Source organism: Caloenas nicobarica, chromosome 3 (genome assembly GCF_036013445.1).
Source record: "Caloenas nicobarica isolate bCalNic1 chromosome 3, bCalNic1.hap1, whole genome shotgun sequence".
NCBI lineage: Eukaryota > Metazoa > Chordata > Aves > Columbiformes > Columbidae > Caloenas > Caloenas nicobarica.
This window is the reverse complement of record NC_088247.1, coordinates 35,452,891-35,477,377: the sequence shown is the minus strand read 5'-3', so window position 1 is coordinate 35,477,377 and position 24,487 is coordinate 35,452,891. Positions and strand designations below refer to the sequence as shown.

Here is a 24,487-nt window from a genome sequence, read left to right as displayed (position 1 = left end):
GGACCTCCAGAGGTCCAGCACTCTGCTCAAGAAGAGTTGGCTGCCCAGGCCCATGTGCAGACAACCTCTGAGTAAGTGCCTCCAAGGATGGAGGCTTCACAACCTCCGTGGGCAACCTCTGCCAAGTGCTTCCTTATGTTCGGAACCTCTTGCGTTTCAGTTTGTGCCTGTTGCCTGCCACTGTCATTCATATAAATGAATATGATAATGCACTTAAACAGATGCAGAAAGAAAACAAAAATTAAAGGAATGTACTATTTATTAGTGTTAGTTTTTAGTTTCTGTACTATACCGGACACAGAACAGGTGTAAAATGTATCCTTTTAGTGGAAAAAGCACACAAATTCAAAATGTTACATCTACTAAAGATTGCTTCAATGACGGCTATAAATTCTCAAACATGTAACATAGTTTAAGTTTTATAACTTGAAAAGTTATAAAAGCGTTTTTAACTAACATACTCAGATTATTTTTGTGGACTGACTCCTATTTTCCTTCCCTTGCCTGCACCCAGACCCATTATTAGTCAGGTCCATTAAAAAACAAGCAAACAAAAAACAAAATTAGTCTTCATAAAATGAGAGTTACTGTACCTTTATTCCTGGGCAGTGAGCAAAAAAAGCTTCTGGACTTTGAGAGTGATACAGTGCACCATGACCCACACAGCCCCACGGGGCTCTGATGGTGAGGTTTCCACAATTAAACAGATCTCCAGAGCGGTAACGATATTTTGCTGCTTCGTTAACAATCTGGGAAGATATATATACAAAAGTAACATTCAGTCCAATGCATCATTACACCTCTACAATACATGAGATGTAATTACATAATCCGTACAACGTATGGTATTCAGAGGACCAAACTGGAACCAAAGGGATCCTGTCAGTGGAAAAAGAAACATTTTCCAAGCAAATGGAGCAATGATTTAGTGTGTCCAAGTCAGATGCCCGGGCCCCAGGAACAGCCATACAACCCAGTTCCCCCGTTCCCATACTGCCAATCAGCCCAGTTCAAATCTGTAGTTCGTCCCGTGGACACATGGTTGGCTGCAGCAGCATAGAAGCGAGTGATGATGGTGGGAAGACACAGCTGAGGAATTCAAGGCTGCTGAAGCCAACACAGCCACAAAATCAAAAATAAAAACAAACAAAGAGACATTTGCTTCAAACCACATCTTTAATTTCTGTTATTTAATGAGCCTTCAAACTGGCCTTAGTACCTTCCTGTTTACTTAAAACATGCATAAATATTAGTAATACGGTTGTGGATATATTTACAAAAGTTACACATTCAAACCAAATATTAATTAATAATAGTAATTTAAACAGCCATAAGATTCCTTTTTGCTTCTCTCAAATTTATTAGTACTAACCTGATCAAATGCTGGAAAAATGTAATCTGCAAACTGAATTTCTGCAATGGCTGTGGCGCCTGCAACAGCAATTCCAATACCAAAGCCAACAATTCCTTGTTCACATAATGGGGTGTTGAAAACTCTATCTTTACCTATTAAAAAAAAATACACCACAATTCCTTTAACATACTAGCTCTAAGTTGAAAACATAGCCCCAGAAATATTCAAGTTATAAACAAGTCACCTGCAATTAACCATACAGCTATTTAGATGGGCTTTTTTAGGTGTAGGAACAATAAACATCCATTACAGGTAAAGACACTTTCATTTGTAACAGCTCAGAGGAAGACAAAGAGAAACAAAACAGAAGCACAGTTTCTGTAACTTACAATGTTCTTAACACTTCAAGGAAAACAATTTGTTCTGATGAATATACAGATAAGCAGGCATACCCCTCATGCTTATACAGGAGGAGTAAAGAATACTTACAAGCATTAAAAAAGCTTACAATAAAGTATTGTTACTTCAGCTTTTTTCAGGCAGTCAGAATTAACTGTCAAAGGCAGCTGGATCTCCAAGAGCATCTGTAGAAAAGTATCTTGTCGCTTGCCCACACTCCCAGTAATCAGTGCCCAGTTTTACCAATCTCCTTTCTAAGGTAAAGCTGTGCTTACTAAAGAATTCAGTTTGTCCCAAGGCAAGAGAAAAGAAGGCTGTTCCTGCTGTTGGAGGCACGAGACTGGAAATTAAATATTTGGGGGTTTGCATCTTCCCTTTGGGAGTCCAAAAAGGTCATTTTAGCCCCAACATATTTCTGTGCCACAGTAATTTCGGATTCCAAACGCGCATCAGTCTAATAGATGGCTGAAGACAATTGTTCAGTTCATGAAACTAAAAACAAGAAGGAGGGGGAGGGACATGAAACACCACTACAACATCCTTTATAAGATATATGTACAACTTGCCAGCAGTACTGTACTCCCTTGGCAGATCAACAGGTGAACCTAGTTACACGATTAAATTTTCCTTTTGGAACACTGGGAAATAGACAGTAGGTTTCTATAAGAGTGCACTGTGCAGGAATATGCCAAGACACCAAACTGGATGGAAAAAAGTGAGCACAGCATACACCAGTGGCTATGAAATAAATGAAACAATAACTAAATAAGCACCAAATAACTAAAAAGAAAGACTAAACTCATCAATTAATAATTAGCAGAGTTGTTACTATGAAGATGCCTTATTTCAATAGCTACAAGTTAACTAACTAGAGAAAGAGAAGCTAACAAAAGGTTTCAGAAAGGGATGATATGAGGAGAACCATTGCTCACAGCTGCATTTACAACATACTAAAGGGAGGCATGTTTTACAAATCTATCAAGTATGCGTCCTTCATCTTCACACGACTCAGCACAGCATTGTCACTGCTTGTACCCTGTCCACATGTTTTACCTGGTGTTTTGAGCTTCATACTTCAAGAGCTACTTTGTTTTGGGTTGGGTTTTTGGTTTGGCGTGGCAGGTTTTTTTGTTTGGTTTTGGGGGATCTTTTTTGATACATCCATAATTAGTTTTTGGCTCACCCTCTGCCTTCCTCTCTTTTCCCTCCACCAGGAACATGACTAAAACACCACTCATTTAAGACAAGCCAAAGAAAAAAAAGCCATCGAATGATACTACAATGTTGGTGTTGCCAGTGAGGCTACACAAGCCAACACAAGCACAAAGAGCTACCACAATTGCAGAACACTTTTGCACGCAAGACAGTGGAAACATTTTCAAGCACCACAAAGATCATCTTTTTGAGGGGAAACACCATTTTCTCAAATTAGTCATTCCAAACTTCCATGACTTCTACTTATTTCTTATAAATCAGTGTTTGAAACAAAACCTCTGTGACTTACAGTACTTCTAAGCTACAGGCACACTGGGCTGCTTCCTGTTTAGAAATAAATTTCCAAAATACTTTTTAAATTGTTTTAACTTAGAAGTCCTGCTATTGCTGCTGGAGATAAAAATGTTACCACAGCTAGCTCAGTAACTAAAATTGAATTCCAGATTAACAAAATTATTGCGTAGCTTTTGAAAGAAAGGTTTTGTTGTCTAGATGTCAAACACACCCAATATTACTCTGATCAACTCTGCATCACAGCAAAGTATCTTGCAGGTCAGAGAACGTTTTACAATTAGCAAATCCTGCCAGCTCTCATTTCCAAGGTATATGAGCAAGCCGATCTCAGTAATTTCCAGATGTGAATCATCTGTACTTTGTTTTATATCTCATGGAAAAAACTAAATCATCTTTGCAGGTATTGTGCTCAAAAGTTGTTCAGACTACAAATGGCATAGGAAGGGAGAATGGCAATAACTTTGTGGCGCTGCCATTTATTCTTGTTGGGCATTTATTTTACCAGCGTGCTGCAGTAACACTGCTCGTCCGCATATTTCTGTTCTTTCTTTACTAGTACTACCAATGTCTGGCAATGTCACTATATAAAAACAGCTCCAGCCCTGAAACATTTTCATTCCAAGTAACAGGAAGACATAATGCTTTGGGAAACCCAAAACTGGGGAAGATATTTATAGAAGTAGTAATTTCTTTTTATTGTCCTTGTAATTAAGTCATACTCACTTCTGACAGATATCAATTGTGTCTTGGCTTTACTGCCAGGAATTAACAAAAATCAGTTCAAAAAGCTTCACACAGGAATTATCTCTTCCTTTAAGATCTGTCCAAAGGGAAAGTTTTCAGTCACATTGGTACCGTGCTTCTCTCATGCAGAATAAGCAACTTTGTCTTTCAGGGCTATTTAGTCCCATTTCTACAGAGTAAATAGATCAATAAACTAATCCATAGGATGCAAAAGGAAAATAATGCCATGGAAAGATGAAAGAACTTCTAGAACAAGGAGAGTGCAAGATTATTTTTGAACCTGGAGTGTATACTGTGTAAATAAATTGTTCTCATTCCTAAAGGATGGCTGTAATCTCAGTCCCCAAGCTACGCAGCATCCTCTGGTGTGTTCCCTCTGCTGATACATGTCACAGTTAAGGACACAGGAACATCAGCCACCTGTGCAAAGGCCTCACCACCATCTGGGAAGGTGGAGAAGTCCTGCTTGAGTCCAGCCACAAGAGCTGTCCCTGTACTCGCATCCACCTGTGAAACAATAAACAGTTGGCAAACTTCTCCTTCCCTCTTTATTAAATCTAGAGTGTTGTGAATTAGGCATCTTATTTCCCGTCTCTTTCACTGATTCATTTAAATTCTTCATTTAAAACACTTCATATTTTAATGAACTAAAAATGCATTAACAAGACGTACTACACTTTCCTACTTCTTAAAAAGTCTGTTGGCAGATCAATATTTTACTGCATGTGCTTACATGATAATTTGATATAGGACGCAAGCAGCAAAGAAAACACTGAAAAAAGAGACTATAGAAGAGACTGGGGGTGGGGGGGGAAGTGAAATTCACAGTAAATTAAGAAACCTAGCATTCTTATATTGAAATCAAAATACTCAATCGGCCTTCTTCATGTGGATTTCTATTCAACACATACTGATTTACTGAAATGTGGTTAAATGTGGTTTAAAACTCTATCATGTAGCCTACATAAATAGACTAACATCTGAGCAGAATAAAAAAAGAGATCATTGAGAAATGCCCAGAAGTCAGATCATGCTAAGCTTGCCTAACCTCATTCATTAACAGATTTTCACTGAAATTGCCTGATGCATTAGTTCTATAAATAATTTTATATCATCACACAAAAATTGAAATGTATTTGAACAATCCTGTAAAACGAGCTTTCAGCTCATAAAAACTTCAAAATTAATTGTTTAATATCAATTTGTGACAGGTGAATTAATTTAAATGCATGTTAGATCCACCACACTAGCTTACTCCTCTATGATTTGGAATATAAAAGGCGTCCTAACAAAACTGCTGAAATACTATTGAGGTATTAGAGGTAGCATGCTGATATCAATGGAGTATGATTAAATAAATGAAGTGAGAGTCAATAAAAGTAAATGTGAAATACAACATGACAGTTATAACATGATCAGCTTGAAGCAGCTAATTTGGATTTGGGGAATTAAAGGCATAATCCTGAAGTACTTTGGCTTAAAACAGTGAAGAAAGAGCTGGGTAATTGCCATTGAATGAGATTCATTACTCAGGAATGATTTTGTTATTACATGTACAACAATACCGATCCCTTCTCAAAAGCAAAACCTAAAGCACTTTACTATTTATTAGGTGGGAAAGCAAGTTTCAAGGGTTGGGTTTTGGCCTTTTTTTTTTTTATAAAGTCTAACCTTTTAAGACAAAAAGATACACACATCATTAAGACAAAACAAATTTATTAATTTCCCCAAACATTAAAAATTGTATGGCATGGATTTAACCTTCTATCTTTATTTATACAATGTGAAAACCATTACTCAAGCAAATTATTTAAACACTGAAGATTTAAAGGCATTAAGACAATGTATTTTTATCTATTTCACAGGAAGCCAACTTTGATAAACAGCAATTCACATCATCCTTTGTAAAACATTCACTCAGCTGAAATCTGACTCAAGCAAATAACCCAGAGATACTTTGTCTTTCCGTATTTCATTTCCTTACTAGTGAAGAAACATTTCTGAAAATGTTCCCTTCTCCTATTACCTGCGTCAGCCACGCAGCTCAAAACAAGCGAACACAAACTGTGTAAGCTGACCTGTCACTGCAGGTGCAAGTGGCACCTCTACTTTATCGGAAATCAGGTGCATCAGCCTCTGCAGACAGACATCATGCTAGTGTCCCATTCAATTAACCTGCCTGGCTTTGTAAACATCCCTCATTTCAGCCACCCAAACAGGCTGATGTCCTTTACCAAGTAGTGAGGGAAGCAATATGACAAACAGGGCTATGTGAAAAAAAGGACGATACTTCTTATCTCTCCATGCCCATAAATCAGGAAGAAGATGAGATGCATGTTAAGTGAGTTAATAAATACCCAAGAAATGTTGCCTAACAAGGTAAATATGAAAATATTTAAAAACATTAAGGAAAAAGCAGTATTTGATTAAAAGCATTTTTAAACAACTACTTCATCCTCCTCGATCTATTTTTACTTAAATAAAAAAAGACTGATCCTTGTGATTTTCAGAACGAAGAGTTAAGTACTCCAGAAATGTTCAAACTCCCACTGACCCTCTGTCTAAGGGGCAACAGCTTTAATGCAGTCTTACAGTCATCTTCTCATCCTCCAAGAAGAAAAAGTTTCATAGCAACCTAACAGAACATGTTTACAGGCATATGTAGTCGATTATTGTGCATTCACGGTTTGGCCTGCTTCATCTTTATTTGTTCCAAGCCATCAGGAAAAAAGTTTTTCGGATTTTAATATCTGCAATAAAACATGTTCCTGTCTTAATTTAACTTCAAAAATGAGATATTCAAACAATATCAAATCTCCTAAAATGTTAACATACCTCTCTAGGCTTCAAGTCTGAGTAATTTCACATTGCTCTGAAAGAGCCTACGTGGGATGTTTTGAGTGGTTTAAGGAGTACTGCTGGTGCTTTAGTCAAAGGATGGTGTTTTGCTTTGTTTTTAAGACACATCTACATCACTTGTGTTAAAAAAGGCATCTGAAAAGACGTCAGTACTGACTAGCATTAACAATACCTGGGCAGCATTTTATTTGTCCCCATGATCTCATTACCTCCCATTTAAAACAACTATTATAAGTTAAACAGAAGAGTCCAACAAGTTAAATATTTTCTGTCCTCAACCGCAGCAATCATAGATGCATGTGGAGAAACAGGACTGGAAAGAAAAGGAAGTCCCCACAGATCAGCTTCTTTGCTACTCACTGGGGACTTCGTGTAGAACATTCAAATAGAAATGACACTTCAAATCAGTCCTGCCTTTAAAAACCTATTCTAATCCAAGAATATCTAGGATTTTTCATAGAGGTACACCTACATAAGTGTACTCATTCTAATCCCTAATATATTTAACACAATCTATCCAGCATTCAGACTTTCTTGGACCTACAAACACTTTTAAGCCCTGTTTTACAATTGGTGACACTTGTTATCTTCCATTTCTCTGATACCACGTGAGAGGGTAAGCATCCCAGCAAGTAGTTTGGTACATTCATACTCAGCTCTTCTAGAGCTCCTGGTTGAACACCAAACAGTTCTAGTAATTTTTTATTAATTTTAATCAATTTGTTCCACCTCTTCTTTTGATATCCTAATCACAGTTCCTCAGCTTTAAAACAGAGTGTGCAACAGGCACTGTTCCTCTATAGTGAATACCAATAAAAACTCATTGGCTTTCCAGCTGAATATGCAAACTTCAAATCTACGTGTCCAAAGCAGGGCTTCAGTTTCACAGACACAGAGATGGTTTCCCTCTCAATCTTGAATCCCTGCACACTAACATGCCATGCCATTTAAAAAGCAGCTTTTTCCAGAGCAGCCCATGTTACAATATATTATTTCACCTCCCTAACAGATGAAAAGTAACTATATGAAATGAAAAGGATTTCATATCAAGTATCTTATAACTTATGATAAATTTAACCTGTGTGCAGAGTAACACAATTCACAGAATTGAGCTTTACTCCTCTCCTGTTTTTCCCCAATCCTGTATCCTACAAGAGTTGCACAGACTGAGACAAGAAGATTTGTGTGTGCCCAGACACTCACAGCAGGCTCCAAGGACTCAGCCATTCCTCAGCCCTCATCTAAGCCAATGTGAAGTCTCAAGTCAAGTGCAATGAGTTGGGTCTGTTATAGGAGAAACACATATATCCACAAACACAAAAATCACCGTGTATACGCAGAATACACTATCAAAAGAAATTCAATATTTAGTTACTTTGAACAAAAAATTCATTCAAATTTTGATTAATTAGCAATTAATTCCGTGGCAGGTTGCCATCACTCTTTCCTTAAATATTCAAAAAAAGCTACATCATAGCAGTAAGATACATGAATTAGCAAAAAAAGTGTGACCAAGAAAAGGGTCAGAACAGATATTTACACGCACTAAAATAAATTAGCTGCTTCCTCTTCTGCTGCTGCAAAATCCGCTGTCCTAGAATAGTCTGGGTTGCAAAGGACCTTCAAAGCTCTGCTGGTCCAACCCCCCTGCAATGAGCAGGGACATCTTCAACTGGATCAGGTTGCTCAGAGCCCCATCCAGCCTGGCCTGGAATGTCTCCAGGGATGGAGCATCTACCACCTTTCTGAGCAACCTGTCCCAGTCTACTCTGCAACAAAGGGCCCAACTTCTTATTCTAGACAGAAGTTTTATAGAAGTCGAAAGACAAATAAGTCTGTCTTATTCGTTTTCACTTGTTTACAGGAGTCTTAATTAAACTTCATTTGGAGAAAAAAAAATATCACTTGCACACAAAAAAAAGTATCCTTCTGAAATACTAATCACCACTGTATTGCCCAAAGGACACCTTTTCTGACAGATAACTGCTAAGAACAGGAATTCCTCACAGGTTTGTCATCTATTCCACTGACATAACCAACACTTCTGAAGAGTACTTCAAGTAAATTGAAAGTTAAAAACAGATGAAGGGTAAGTTTTCCTTTTAAGTCTTCCCCAATTACCAACTCCAAGGCATTCACACATTTGAATAGACATGAATATTTGAACCAGTAGTTCTAGCTCAAAGCATTCTCAAGACATCATTCCCTTACTGAAGATGGTGCATTTTTCTTCCAAGAGCTCCAAAGAATCAACTGCACTTTCAACTCCTCTCCCCCAAGATTCCTTTAGGACAGAAGCATGTTTATGGCATTTTCATTTAATCCTTACTCTCAAAGATCCTAAATATCATCAGAGCCAGTAGAACTGCTGGAATATAAAGAAAATGTTACCATGGATGTGGAGTAATGTCCTCAATTACCTACAAATTCTTATCACCCAGCAGTTACTGAATTGCAGGTTTGGAAGGAAAGGAAACTTACTTTCTAGTAAATCTTAGTAAATTCTTAAAAGTTGTTCACAGCATAAACATAACATTAAGCATGTACTCAATTGTCAGGCTTACAGCCCTCTGGATGAAGGAGGACCCAGGAAAGTTTATTTATTAACAGCTTTACCTTCCTAAAGCAAATAGGGAAAACATGCTTTCCTGGGCCTCTCCTCTACTTCAGATTTCTTGCCATTTGTGACAAACTAGCATCCCAACAAAAGCTAAAGAGTAAAGCAGAAATTAAAAAAATATATTATCTAATAATCTCCCTTTCTCAGGGAAGAAATGGGAATGCGAGGGCTCAGGGAAGGTTAATGCAAAGCTTTGGTGTAACTTTGAATGCCAGTAAACTTGCATGTCATTTAATCCTTCCATGATGAAAAAGCAGCCAAGCAGTAGTATAAAGAGAAGGAAGATCAAATTCTTTTCAGGTACACAGTGACAGATGAAATAATGATGCAAAAGGGGAAACTGACCACATAAGAAGAAAGAAAACTCACTATGACCGTGGTCAAATGCTGGAACAAGCTGCCCAGAGAGGTTGTACAAGCTCCTTCCTTGGACATATTCAAAACTCAGTTGCACAAGACCACAAACAACCTAAATGGGCTCGACATTGAGTACTGGTTTGGACCAGATGACCTTTAAGGTCTTTTTCTTTCAACCCTTATTATTCTGTGATTCACTAACAGGCCCAAACAGGGTTACATGCTGACTGCCCGAACTTTTTATGTCTGTTCCTGTCCTGCTGATGGAAATATTTCATGACATTGATAAAATAGAATTGATTCAGCTCTGCACTGTTAGTAAAACATTCAATAAGCAGCTCACAAAGTGGCAGATTTGCTCCCTAGAATTTCTTTTTACTGATGGCTATGCAGGTAGTCCGTTGCACGTTGAATCCCTTATCATCTGGCTCATATACCCAGCTGTATCAGCCTAAAGAAAAAAAAAGCACAACGCCCAACTGCACCAAGGCATTCAAATGTTCCTCCAGCTACAATTAATAACATTCCTTGCTCAACCACAAAAAAATGTTGCTGTGTGAGAAGCGCACTTGCAGAAAAACATAATTGATGATACAAGTTAGACATGCAAAGCTATACCAGATGACAGCTTACTTGCATCTGCCCTAATATTGACATCTACCAAACACTTTACATGGGTATAACCAAGGGACAATGTATCAGCTTTATTTAAGAGGCTTGTGTCCATTCCCTGCATTTTCAGCATATCTGCAATATTACATGACATGGTAAGAGATCCAACAGGAAAATACACAGCAGTTCCCAAAGCAAAGTATTGCAACATGTTAATAAAAATTCTTCCGTAATAGGCTGGGTACACTATCTGGATGACAAAGCAAGGAATAAGAAAAAACTGTCAAATACGAGGCACCCTCTCCGACAGTCCTCAGTATCAGTGGTGTAGAAATACTTTATAGTAGATCTGAAAGCATGCTAGATCTACCCTAAATTGTGAAGCAACTATTCTCAACATAAAAGCAATGATTTAATGCTGCTAAAGAAGTACCCAGGAACAAAGTGCTGAATGACCAGTAATCTGCAGTGACAAAAACATCTTACAGATCTCACTTGTAACCAGGCCTGTGCAAAGCATGTGCATGAGAAAAATCAATAAATTGATCTATACTTGGTGTTTCCATACAAGTGTGAAAACTCCTTGTCAGGTTTTGAGGATGTAACGTTTCTACAAATTAAAAAGAAAGGAGATCTTCTATAATAAACGACTGGCATTTTATGTCAACCTCGTCACTGGAAGACTGCTTTGAATCAAGTTAAATTAAGATTAACTTGCTCCTCAAAGTGCTTCTACTGCAAAGCTGCTTAGACAATTGACTGGACTGGAATGGTAGCCTTGACCTTTTTGACATTTAGAGGCTTCTAGCAAATTACTTCCTAGAAAACTCTGAGAGTTTCACTCCCTATAATAAAGTCTGCAGTACCTTCTTAAACTGAAGTGGTGATAATTACTACACTCTTATCACCAACCTCAGAGGCAGAAAAAACAGCAGACATACTAAATTAGTCCTACTTGATGAGTACAAATGAAACAGAGGGCACATTGATCACAGGACTAACCAAGGAAATTGAGAATCACTGAATCCCACATAATAAATAGTAAAGGCATAAAGACAGACATTTAAACCAAAGTACACGAACTGTGCTTGCAGACCTGGAATTAATACAGACTATGAATACTAATTATGCTCATCAATTCCATCTTGTGTCTTTAATACATAAAGCTTCCTCCTACTTGACACTATATTACTAAAATATTACTTTTAAATGTTTCACTGCAATTATTTCCTGAAGTGAAAAATTCCATTTTTATGACGTTCAGCAGCACATACATTGCTGGACAAAAAAGTATCTTGAAATATCTTAACGTGTTAGAAGAGCTTTCTTAAACTCTGTACTGAATACCAAGTTCTATATTAAAAAGTAAGTTCCTTATCTTTCCCTCAAACAGGTTTACAACATACAAAAAGAAACACAATAAATATTAGTAAGTCTCAAAATACTGTTTTCACACTAGGCACACTATAACAATTTAAAAAATAAAAACAAACCTAAAATTCTATTTAGCTCTGACAGAGACTGATTTATATCAATATCCCAGAGATACAGTGTAAAAAGACATACTACATTTCATCAAGTTCTCAAATAAGATTTACAGTTAGAAAAAAAGTTAAGAAAAGAATTGGCTATTTAAGACGAAAATGAACGAAATGTACTATTGTGTAATGAGTCTGGAACACGTTCTCCAGATGTTACTGTTCAAAGACATTTAAATAAATCAGAGTAAGATGCAGATCTTGCCAAACTGCTCTGGAAGAACCAGGCAAGCAAGCTGCAGAATTCTCTGCTTAAATCCATCCACAAAGAAACAAGGGTAACCAAACTCCAGACTACTTAGGTTTTATTCAATCTCTACAGAACAACTAGCCATTTTTTAACTCTGAATAAAATGTTCCATTCTCCACCTAAGTCCACCATGTCAAAAATTGAACTACTTTATTCTACCATGTGCAATATGCTAGGAAGGACCACCACATACATAAAAGCAGCACACTCCTTCTCCAACAAGCTTGCAGTCTGCTTCTGAAGCATCAAGCTAACGTTTTCTATCTCTTTATACAATAAACCCCTAACACTGATTTCGTATGCTACTTCAGGCGAGTTTTTACACTCCTTATAATAGCTTATTGCTATGTTCTTAAAGCATGCAAAAGACCCCATGATAATTGATTAAAAAAAAAAACCTCAGAGAAAAACCCCAGACTGTCTCCTCACCTCTTGAAGTAATATCCAACCACTAGTAGCTTCTGGGAGGCAGAACACACTATAATACACTGCATTACGAGCCCCAACCAGCGTATCCAAATTGTGTTCTTGTACTTCTTGCCCTTGCCCTGTAATGCTTGGCACCACCAGAACAGACCCAGAACCTCCACTGACAGCTCTTTGCTCCCTCGCCAGTAACATGCTGTGAAGTTTCTGCAATAAAAAATTTCCTGAAATCATTAACAAAATAAAATTACAATACAAACATTTTAAAGTATTTTATGCATTTTGGAGGCAAATTATTAGAATTTAAAAAAAAAAACACGCACCATATTTACTTCTATTAGCTCAGCTTCAAGAGGTTCTCTTGTTATTTCATGCTACTAAAAGCTGTCGGGACATGAAGCAATTTTTGTAAGCATATCCAATCCTTAGCCAAAATACTTCACCAAACACCCTAACAATCTGGGGACAACCTTATCTTCTCACCCATGTTTTCCCCCATAGGCATTTCACTCAAACACAGAATTTGCCTTCAGAAGTTTTCTGCAGCCAAAACTCCTAAAATAATATTGTGTTCAAGCAACCCACATCTCTTCAAAGAATTAATACCTCAATTTTAGAAAGGCTGGTGTCCCTTCAGCATGGCTAGGTACAGCCATCTCCTGGACAAATAAACAAAAAGTCCTGAATTATTTTACTGGACTATAAACAAATGATTATTTTACCAAGAATGAAGTGTTCCTTGAAAAGTCGCACAGGTGTTTACACCTTAGACATGAGGTCTACAGAAAAACAACCAGGGATTACAGTGGATCAGACACTGGAAATAAACATTAATGCTGCAAGACAAGCTAGCATTATCATGAGATGTATCAACAGAAAACTGTAAGCAACCAAGTTTTATTCAGTATGACCCAGAGTAGTGTATCCAGTCCACATCCTTCAGCTGCAGCAATTAGAGTCCAGAGGAAACTGACCAATAAGAAAAAGCTTCAAACCATAAGAATAATCCCACACTGGGACCGTGTGTGTAGAGAAGCCAGAGAATCTCCATCACTGAAGGCTAAGAGCAGCCTTTGCCAGCTGATCTGTCCCAAAACATACTCTGTGTCTCAAAGATCTAATTCTGTAAGGCAGGCAGAAAGTAGAGGAAAACAAATATGGAAGTGATAAATAAAATCATTTTTAAAGCATCCAGCTGATTGCTAATGTGGCTAGGTCATCCTGACATAAGTATGTTATTTGCTTGTTAAAACTGTGGTTTCATATGCAGCTCAGTCAGTTGCTTTTTGATGTGTTTGAAATTTTCCACAGGGGAAATCTTTGATCCAGCTTCCCCTGCCCTCACGGGATTCAATACAAGTGTTATTCCTTATCTTGATTTTCCTTTTGTTCTGTGATTTCCCAATTTGTAAGAAAATATCCTGGAACAATAGAACAGACTCTAATTACTGTGTACTGTACACTACCTTTTTCACGCTTCTTTTTTTTAAATATGGTTTGAAAGAAAAAAATCTTACCGATTTTATCTACACTTCTATCTGCATCAAAATAGTAAAGCATTAGAAGGATTATTTATAAAAAAAGCCTATATGCTTGAACAGAATTGGGCAAGAAACGAATTAAATTTCAAGTTATATGTGTGTACTTTCTGCACCCTTTCAACTCCACATGGGAAAATCTATTTCAGCTATGAAAAACAAGTAAGGAGGAAAAAAAAAATTAAAGCTGCTCGTTCCTCATATCCTACTGTCTGCATGTATGAATGTCTCCAGCCATCTACTAATTCAGAATTACCTGAAATAAAATGATCCAAGATTCTTTTTTTTTTTTTAATCCTACTTATAGGAGTGACACACAGCTGTTCTTACTGAGTTTCATTTTACAAAGTGTCCACCCAGAAAAGAAGCAATTACTGGCTGCACAGCAGTACAACAGAAGGGACATACAGACTAAAGCATGCCACAAATGGGCAGCCAGCACCACACTGCTAATAAAGGCAGCAAACATCACTCCAGAACACGTTACCAATGTTACATGGAAACCTTATGAAAAGCATTTTGTTCTAATTACTGCTGCTGTGGGCAATACACCTCTGTAAGCACTGACAAACAAAAAGAAGAGGACAACAATAACAGAGCCCAAACAAAACAGCTAAAAGACACCAAAACAGACAAAAATAAAAGGCATGATTGGAAGACTCTCCAACTGCTGATGCACTACTACTCCAGAAGGAGGAAACCTACACTCCTCTTGTGATTACTTGAACTTTTAAAATCCTCCAGCAACCTTTGCCTCATGCAACTTCTGGAGCTGTAAAACTTGTAGCAACAGGGCCTATCAATTCTATAATTCACCATTAACTTGAGTAACACTAAATTTCTTTATATGTGAAGGTGTTTTACATTATTTCTTTCAGAATCACACTAGCTACCTGTTTTCAGGCCACCACAATGGAATAATCTTATTTAGAGGTCAGTGATCACTAATACTTCCATTTTTATTCTAATGTGTAAGAGCACTCCCTATAAGCAAGCTCTCATTCCTCTAATTAAAGAGAACCTTTTTCCAGTCTAAAAACTCTCTCTTTTTCCTACTCAAATTCACCATTCACAAAAGTTCCATCTTACAAGCACTGGTCTAATGCTACTTCCTTGCCTTACACAACTCCAGAAATGTATTTTTTCTTCCCAACACCCTTCTTTCATTTGAGAACTGATCAAATGTGATTGCACGTAACCTGCTAGCTCCTGCAGCCACTGTCACCTTCTGTAAGTTGGTAATCAGTAGAAAGGGATTTGGGGATTTTTCACATTTTCACCTGCTGACCATCTTTCTTCCAACTATCTTAATCTCTGGTAGGTGGAAAATTCAAGATTACTTTCAGAGAACTGCACTCAATTTTTTTTTTTTTTTTAACTCCAGTTTTTCAGATACATTAGCAGGAACATAAAAAGCTGTAACAAGCTCTCATTAGACCACATATAGCTAGAAAAGCAGTCCCTAAAATGAACTGCAATCTGCTTTATTAGTTAAGAGACATATGGCTCAAACACTACTTCTGTTCTAAAGGGAAACTGCCAGCTCCCTGCCTATTCAAACTTGCATGAAATCTTAGCAACAAGAAAACTAAATTCTGGTCTTTCAAGTTTCCTTACTAGGTCACATTTCCTCTCTGTAATGCAAACATTTTGGCAAGCATAATAACTTTCCAGCTTTTGAGTGAAGCATAACACATACATACAAATGTGTACATCTGTGTGAAAGAGATCTGCATGTAACCGATAAGACCTACAAACAGTTCTGGTATTGGAAAGCCTGTACATATGTATTTGTTAGCAGGCAGACACGAATTACTATAAGTGTATATTTACTTTGAGATAACAACAAACATGGACAATAACTCAATCTAAGATTCTATTTTTTTAATTGTATTCAATTCTTCCATTTCAAAAATCTGTGTAAGTTTGGTTTCTATCACCTACCCAAATTCTCATAAAGTGAACACATAAGCCAAAAAAAACCTCAGTCTCCTCAAAACACAGGAAAGACCTGGGAAGCCAATCTTCTCTTGCATTCTCAGAGTTCTAAGCAAGGGCTGATCCTATTCCACACTCTCAGAATATTAATCTTTGAACTAGTCAGAGTGCTTCTGATCCTTATCCTTGCAAAGGTTTTTGACATGGCTGAAAGTGCACATTAGAGCCTCCCTTCAGCACAGATCAGAATGGTATTAGAGACAAATCTCTACTGAGGCCAATGACTACACAGAACTTCTTCATAAGGAAGCCCGCAAACTGTAAGTGTTTGGAGACGACAGAGAGAGTATTCAAGAAAAGTATTACATATAGTTCTCTTCACCTGTTTATATAATCTCAATATCTTCATTTTTGCCCCCAGTAAGCTACATGGGTCTTTTTTTGGCGTTACCTCCAAAAAAACCTGCTCTGGCATTCTTCTGAGTAGCCTTCCTTATCAAACACAATTTCTGCTGCTCTTGTTTCTCAGTCTTGTCTTCTGTCCATTTCCATTTTTACCTTATCCTCTGGTTTTTTCCTCCCATTTCTTTACTTCCTATCATCTAATCCCAACCTCTCATCTCCTCTGTATGTCTGTCATGTGGATGATTCTAATCTTTACATGCTGCAACTTTATTTCATACTTCAGGCAGAGCAATAGGGCACAATTATTCACACTCCAAGATCATTGTTTCAAATCCATCTGCAGACTCAAAGACAAATGTACATTCATTCAGAGAGCATTTTCTTCAAAAGACCAAAATAATAATGTACTTCCCTTTTTTTGAAAAAAAAGTGTGCACACATTACCTAGGCTACAAAAATACAGTAGGCAAGGAAGCAGGCTATCAATCAGACAGTTTACATCTTTGCTCTAGGGATGGAAAACATCTCCAGACAGCAAAACTATGGAACAGCAGACATTCAATACTTCAATAAGGATATTCTACAGGTTAGAGTATGCAACCTCTAGAAAATGGTGACAATCAAAAACCTGACAGGAGGTGATGGGGAAGGAGACAAGAAATAAGAATATGCCTTCCAGTTTGCAAGACCAGAGTGAGGAGACGAAGGAATAAAAGTGTACAAGACTTATTTCCTTTCCCTTATCTGAAAGGAACTAGCCACATAAAAAATTCAGGTAGTCTACTCATCATCAGGAAGCAGTATTACATAGCAACAGATTTCTAAGCATTCATTTCATGCAAAACATACTAACACCAATAGAAGGATCACAAGCAGCAAAGTAATGACAGAAAACTGGAATTTGTCTATTTCAGATGTTGACACAGGATAAGATGTATAGGAAAAAACATACTAAGTCATAGTTATTGTAGAAAAGAAACTTCCACATACTGGCTTATTTACATATGATTCCTCAAATATTTTCAAACAATTTTTGTAGCATGTCAAAAATTCATCCAATCAAAAATTAAGATTTCTTTACAAAGTCAAAGACCTTGACTTCTTTCACTTACTAGTATAGGCCTCTAGCTATGTTTATATCACATTACTCTATACTCAGGCTTATATGGCCCTCCTGGCAAAAAAAAAAGTTTTAGATTTTATGACAGATTTATTCTAAAAGCATATTTCTTCTCTATCTCTCCAGAGAGACTTCAGTAATAGTCTGGATAGTAAGCAACATATGTATGGTACTACTATTGAGTATTCATATACTAAATTCTCCCTACTATAATATCAGGTGATATTTAGACCTTGACCTCTATAAAAGTGCTTAAAAAAGAAATACTGCTTTTTATCAAAAAACTACTTATAGGCATAGACTGCCACCTAGTGATTTTATTATCTACAGAAAAAACACCTTCTTTCAGGAGAGGAGAAAAAACTTTCATATTTTACATCAACATATAGAAACAACATCATACTGTATCACTTGTGTCTCCTATTATTATGTTGGTGGCAAATGCAGGCAGGGAATGAAGAAAGAAGAGTCAGTGTTTGTAATCTTCCTTGTACAGGTAAGATCCATGAGGTTGCTTGTTCATCAGTTCTTTCTGGAATTCCTCCTCATTTTACATGGACTCTAGCCTTTGCATAAAACAAACACTGGATCCAGAATTTATTTAATCCCTAAGACTACACTGGCAGCCAGCCACACCCCTCTTGAAATTTTGGATTCCTTCAATTTTTACACTTTCAGTTTTTCCTGGATCTCCTCATCATTGTAACTGTATTTTCAGTATGTTCTCTATTTCATCTTCGCTATTCCCTCTCTAGTCACTGCCTGTTTTCTACATAAATGGTAATACTAATATATCCAAAATTTCTTCTGTTTCCAAGGATGGAAAGGAAAAGAGAAGTCCATTTACAAGACTTCTCTCCCATGTATTCTTCTCTTCACCCACAAACCATACAGGGGTACAAAAGAACAGAGATACTAATACGAAAATAATGTCAGATTTAAAAGCTAACTTACCATATTTGTCTCGCAAGCCAACTGTACACCTGAAGACCCCACCAAAGGCCACATCTTCACCAAATATTACTGGAATGTAAGAACAGTAGAGGAGGCTGATGTTACCACAATGCACCTTATTTTTAATGAACATAATTCAGAGGTTTTTATAGGAGACACTAATGTAAGTAGAAGCTAACATTTCATTTTACTTCAATATTTATCTAGACCTAAGTGTTCCTCATGCACAGCCTAACTGTAACAAATAAAGAACCAAGGTTAATGAGGAATCAGTACAACACCACAAGGACGTCTCAAAACAGAATTCATGACACTGATGCAGCTGTACTTTCAAACCATCTATTTTTCTGAAATATTCTATAATATATAAATCTAAAGGAGCAAAAATAATTTCAATAAACAGTTACATTCAATCACTAAAGAGTCACTGAAGTCCTGTTCTGGTTCAACTGCTAACCAATTGCATTCTTCATCCACAGATTTCAGCAAATGTAGTGTTTTGAAAACTGTCAGATGGAAATTTTCTTCAAACTACCGATCCAACATGAAATTTCAAACCTTCTCCAAACATACTTGCTAGATCCCCAAAGAGTGACTTCAGAGAAACTCCTCTGCAGAAAAGATGGATATCTAATAACCAGAACAACTCTCAGTATTCAACACTACTATTTTTATAGTGTGGCTGATGTAGCAAAGTTTCATCACTAAAGGAATTGCCTTTAAAATTTAGCTTCATAACAACTAGTCTGGGGGTTTTTTCCTTGAATTTATGGAATGATGATGTCTAATTTTTCTTAAAATGGTTTCGTTATTTAATTCACAGAAAAAAGTTTTGCCCATTTCAGTTTTTTTAAGCACATAAAAAGATGTGCAGCAGTATCACCAATAGCAGCTTGTATGAACTGGGGCCAGTTCTGATAATTCCCAAATTCCTCAATACTCTCCATGTTCTAAAGGACACAAAATAATGAGTTAGCCTCCTTGCCTTTCAGATATTATCTTTGTTTAAATAAAATACTTTTCTGATTCAAAGCACTAAAAGGATTAACACACTTCTAGCAAACACATTAATGACACTACTTAAAGAAAAATAACTTGTATAATGATGTAAAACCAATGCAGTCATTGAGTTTATGATTGAAGTATGCCCCCAGATCATCCCTCTAATTCATTTTTTATATTAATTTGTTTGCTTTTTTTATGTACTTAAAATCTTTGTTAGGCCTTTCCGTTACCACATGGCCACTCACTTTTGAGCCAGCTGGCATAAAAAAAAAATCCCATTTGATGCTGGTATCAGCAAACTTGCATGGGTTTACTCATTCTGTTCAGCCACTGAAAATATTTTACTGGACAGATTCTAATTCTCCTCAAGTATGAGGATTTCCGCTACTTAAACAACAGTTGCTCAATTTCCATACAACTAAAAACATATGAAGGACATGCTTTCTGTTGCAAGAAGTACTAATTAATATAGTAAGTAGGATGATACTGACAACTTGCATATCCAGACTGGAGAACTCCAACATGGTTCTGCAAAGCGCCTTGCAAAGATCCAGCCCTGCAAAACTGAGGAGCAAGACTGGAACCTTAGGGTGACTAAAAGGCTGAAGATTATATATGACTTTGGGTTCCTGCTGGACTAACATTCTACTTACTTTTATATGGCTGATTCTACAGAATGGTACTGAAAATCTCTTCTTGGCAGTAATTTACCCTCAGTTGTCTAAGTTTAATTTAATAAAGGTGATTACAACACAGCTGTAGACTGAGAAGGAATGTATACAGGCATAATACTGGACAGACAACATGAAATTTGTCTTAACAGATCAGACGATTAGTCAGGCTTCAAGTTGAGCAGCAGTTCAAAAAGTGCCAAAAGAGTTACTAACACACTAAAAAGAAAAATCAAAATTACACAAGATTATACAGCTTTTGCAGCTGTGTTCATGACATTAAACATATTTCAGATATCTGGCCATCATCATGCCTTTGTTATGACAACAGAACCAAGAGACCTCCTGTTATGTATAAGAATTAAAAGTGGAATAAATAGTTTTGTGCAAAAGATTTTAGGAAAATCCTTTTAAATCAAGCTATGATGATCTAGCTTTTTCAAAGTTATAGGTTATCCAGACTGCAAAAGCCTAGAAAATCTTACATTGACTATGCACTGTGACGAACAGAAATCAGTAAATGTGGAAAGGAATTTTGGAGGACAGGGAAGGGAAGAAGGGAGAACGGACAGTGCAAGGAATACATAGTCTCTAAAAAAATACCATTTTTTGAGCACAGAGGGTTGAAGGAATTAAAAAGTAAGATTTATATTTTAAAAACTCCTTTACTTACTGGTGGGACTCAAGCTGCCATCAAGCACAGTTCACATCAGTAACACCAGAAGCACATTAAGCAACATATCTTTTCTGTCCCAACTTTCAGGTGAAAAACACCCAGCTAATACAGAAGACACACTGCACTTTAGATCACATAATCCATTAATAATCTGTTAATATAACACATTTTTAAGTTTTGTTTGAGATCAAAGTGTAGAAATAACTTATTAGAAAACTTTAAAAGCCACGAGAAATGCATTTAATATTGTACGCAAATAGGCAAAACGAAATGGAATTTATACAAAGCAAAGCACACTAATGTGCATAGCATACCTGCAGTCGGATCTTTGGCTAAAGCGTTGTCCAAGGCACTTGTTATGGACTGGAAGAGATTCATCTTCTGAGTTTCCCCTGTGTGAAAGTGATAATTTAGCCACTTAATTTGGTTCAAAACACATAGTACATTAGAAAACACTGGTGCAAAATCTGACTGAAAACTTAGTTAACAGTCATAAACAAGATCCCTGTTAGAAGTACCCAAGACTCATTTGCTGAATAAACTTAAATCATGGGATAGATGAGACTGAGCATGGTATACTTTGCAGTCCCAAGGACTATAATTCTATTACCCCACACTCAACCTTTTTCCAAAAACTATGCTTTCAGCTACAGCAAATGCAGCTTTGCAATACTTAGTCAAACACTAGGAACAATGACTTTTTAGGAACAGTTAAGTTTTTCAAAGGAAGAAACTACAGTGAAGCATTATTGTTTTGAGGATTGAGATCCTTTCTGCTAAGATTCACCAGATCTCATTAAGCTTATTTCCTAATTCTTTAATTATTTTTTTAAGCTTCAGCCTTTCCTGTTTACAGACACCTGTTATTATCAGTAGTTTCCTAGATCACCGCTCTGCTCTCTGGATTGCACTTAGAAAGTGTCAGAAACATCAAATCCACACTCCAAAGAAAGAAAACTTTATCTGCAGTAAGGACTGAAAGAAAACCTTCAAAATCAAAGGCTACTTTAGTGCCCTCCTTCATTCCAGTGCTGCGAGGAAAAACAATCAGAGCTGAAAGCAAAGACGGAACAAAACAGTAGCCCAGTCCCCACTATTGTGACTAACTCAGATCCTCCAAGCAAATAAAATAATGCCTTATGAGAAACTGAGTGAATAAAAAATTGCCTGGCTGATATTTGGCAGCTCTTTAACTGGTAAAACCTCTATCTAAGCCATGACTAGAAGCCATAGACCAGAAGAATACTGCCTACCAGGACACACAGCATACAGCATGTTTAAAAAAAAAAAAAAGATGGTCAGGTGAAGATCCCAGACAAACATGACAACAGGTGTCAGAAATCAGAAAGAACAACCTTCTGTTTCCAGTAACTACAGTTTCTCTCAACAACCATTCAGCTTCCCTTCCTCCTAATTTGTTAATTAACATCAGCAATTTTTGTTAAAGACTCATGTCATGCCACATCAAAGCTGAGTAGCTGCATTCCAACATATTCCTATGCTTGGTAGCTTTACCTGTTACACTTTACCCTTTAAGAAGAGGAAACTCAAAAAAAAAAAGTTATGGGAACTGTTCAAATTATATGAACGCTACAAATAATCAACATTTAAGACAAGTGTCAGAAACTCCTCACACTGACTGTGCTGACCTGCTTATAGTAAAGGCCTCTGCATCAGCCCTTGCAAGGAGAAACTAATTGTGCCCTTTAAATTTGGACTGTGGAGTTGGAGAAGCATTATCTTAATAATATCAGTATCAATATTGGCAGAACCTTATCTTACTTCTGCTATTTTTCACAGAATTTCTAAGTGTGCTTTAAATCAAAGGGAAGTAGCTTTCTATTAATAAATGGCAACAAAAACCAGCATGCCCCACTCGAGCTTCCTCACTGTGATCTCAAGCAGGGACCTGCAGCACACAGGCTTTGCTCCACGACACCTGGGATGCCCGTATCTCCCAATGACTACCAGGAATGGCCAAGAGCTTTTTCAGATTTAATGACCAAGCTGGAACAGCAAAGGCATCCCGCTAAGTAACACCTTTCTAGAAGAGAGTGCAGCTCACATGAGAGAAACACCTGTTGTGCAGCAGGCAGGTTTCTTCCAGCAGAACTCAGCACTAGTCAGTTGCAGAGATGCACCTCAGAAATGAAGTCAAAACACCAAATTTCATCCTGAGCTGTTAATTCCCAACTAATCTGTTGTTACTTTCAATCGTGGGATCGTGAGGATGAACTCAAACATTTCACTAGACAGCAGTCTTCTAATGACAGGTTTATTACCACGTTCATGACTTAAGCACGCAATAAAAAAAACAGAGATGGATCTAAGTCATTAAGTTACCGCTAGAAGCGTTACAACTGAAACCGGAGAGGGGCAGGGGAAGGGCTCGCAGGTCTGAGGAGATGCCGGGTAGGCCGGTAGAAGCGACTGCACTGACGGCCCAAAAACAGTTCCCCAAACCGCCCCGGACGGTACCGCTGAGGTGCCGAAGCGGCCTGGGGCACCACGGCCCCGGCAGCAGGGACCTTCCCACCCACAGCGCCAGCTTTTCGGCGTAAAACCCGCAGGTGGAAGCGGAGGGCACCGGGGGCACACCGGAGGAAACGCACCCAGGCTGAAGGAGCCGCCGCCCGGGGTCTCGGCCCCAGTGCTGGGGCTGGCGGCGGCTGCCCCGCCGCGAAACGTCGCTCCGCGGCCACCGCCGGCGCCTCAACGGGGCAGGGCGGCCCGAGGCGGGGAGGCGGGAAGCGCCCACCCTTCTCCCTCCCCTCCGCCCCACCCCGGCCGGCCGGGGGCCTCCCCGAGAAGGCGGCGGCGGGGCGGACCCGGCAGCAGAGCGAGGGTGAGGTGGACCCCGGCCCGGCCCCGCTCTCACCGTACGCGCTGGGCGCCGGGTCCGGCTGGAAAGCGAAGTGCGCCGCGGAGCGGCGGGGCGCGGCCGGCAGTGGGGGCAGGCGGCTCCAGAGCCCGCCCCGGCAGCGAACCGACACCGCGGCCACCGCGGGGGCGAGCGCCCCGCGCAGCGCCAGCCCCGCCGCCGCCATCGCCGCCGCTCTCAGGGGCCGCCGCGGCCGCCGGCGCGTTCCAAAGAGGCGGGGTCCTGCGCAGGCTTCCTTATTGGCCAGCAGCGTGTGGAGGACGGGCCAATCAGAAGCCGCCGTGCGGTGGGTGGGAGGGTGGGCGGGGTGAGGAAGAGCTTACTGCGCGTGCGCGGAGGGCACGCGGTCGTGGCGCGGGGTGCTGCGGGGCGGGGTTACGCGCCTCCCGCGCCTGGTGATAAACGGAATTTGAAAAGGAAGGCGGTGGTTGTGCAGCCCGGTATCTTACAGAGGAAATTAGGCATTTATGATGAAGAATGAAAAGAAGAAATACCTTCAGTAAGACCTGTTCACCTGCTATTCAGACCTAGGTGAAAGAGAAAAACGTGTCTGAAGATGAGACTTGCCACCTAAATTATTATTGCCTTTTGAGTACAAAAAGTAGTTTGTGCACGTGGCCTTGGTGATTTG

The 24,487-nt window shown here is 38.6% G+C and overlaps 1 protein-coding gene across 1 annotated transcript in view; it reads right to left on the bottom strand.

Moving 5' to 3' along the window:
• BCKDHB (branched chain keto acid dehydrogenase E1 subunit beta) overlaps positions 1-24,048 on the bottom strand; it is a 116,668-nt gene extending 92,620 nt beyond the window's left edge. The window contains exons 1-5 of the mRNA XM_065631180.1: positions 23,854-24,048; positions 21,290-21,367; positions 18,624-18,692; positions 1,373-1,506; positions 594-749 (exon numbers count right to left, since the gene is read on the bottom strand). Coding sequence (XP_065487252.1) covers positions 594-749; positions 1,373-1,506; positions 18,624-18,692; positions 21,290-21,367; positions 23,854-24,022 — 606 coding nt within the window. The 5' untranslated portion in view covers positions 24,023-24,048. The remainder of the gene's footprint in view (positions 1-593; positions 750-1,372; positions 1,507-18,623; positions 18,693-21,289; positions 21,368-23,853) is intronic.
• Positions 24,049-24,487: the final 439 nt, after the last annotated feature.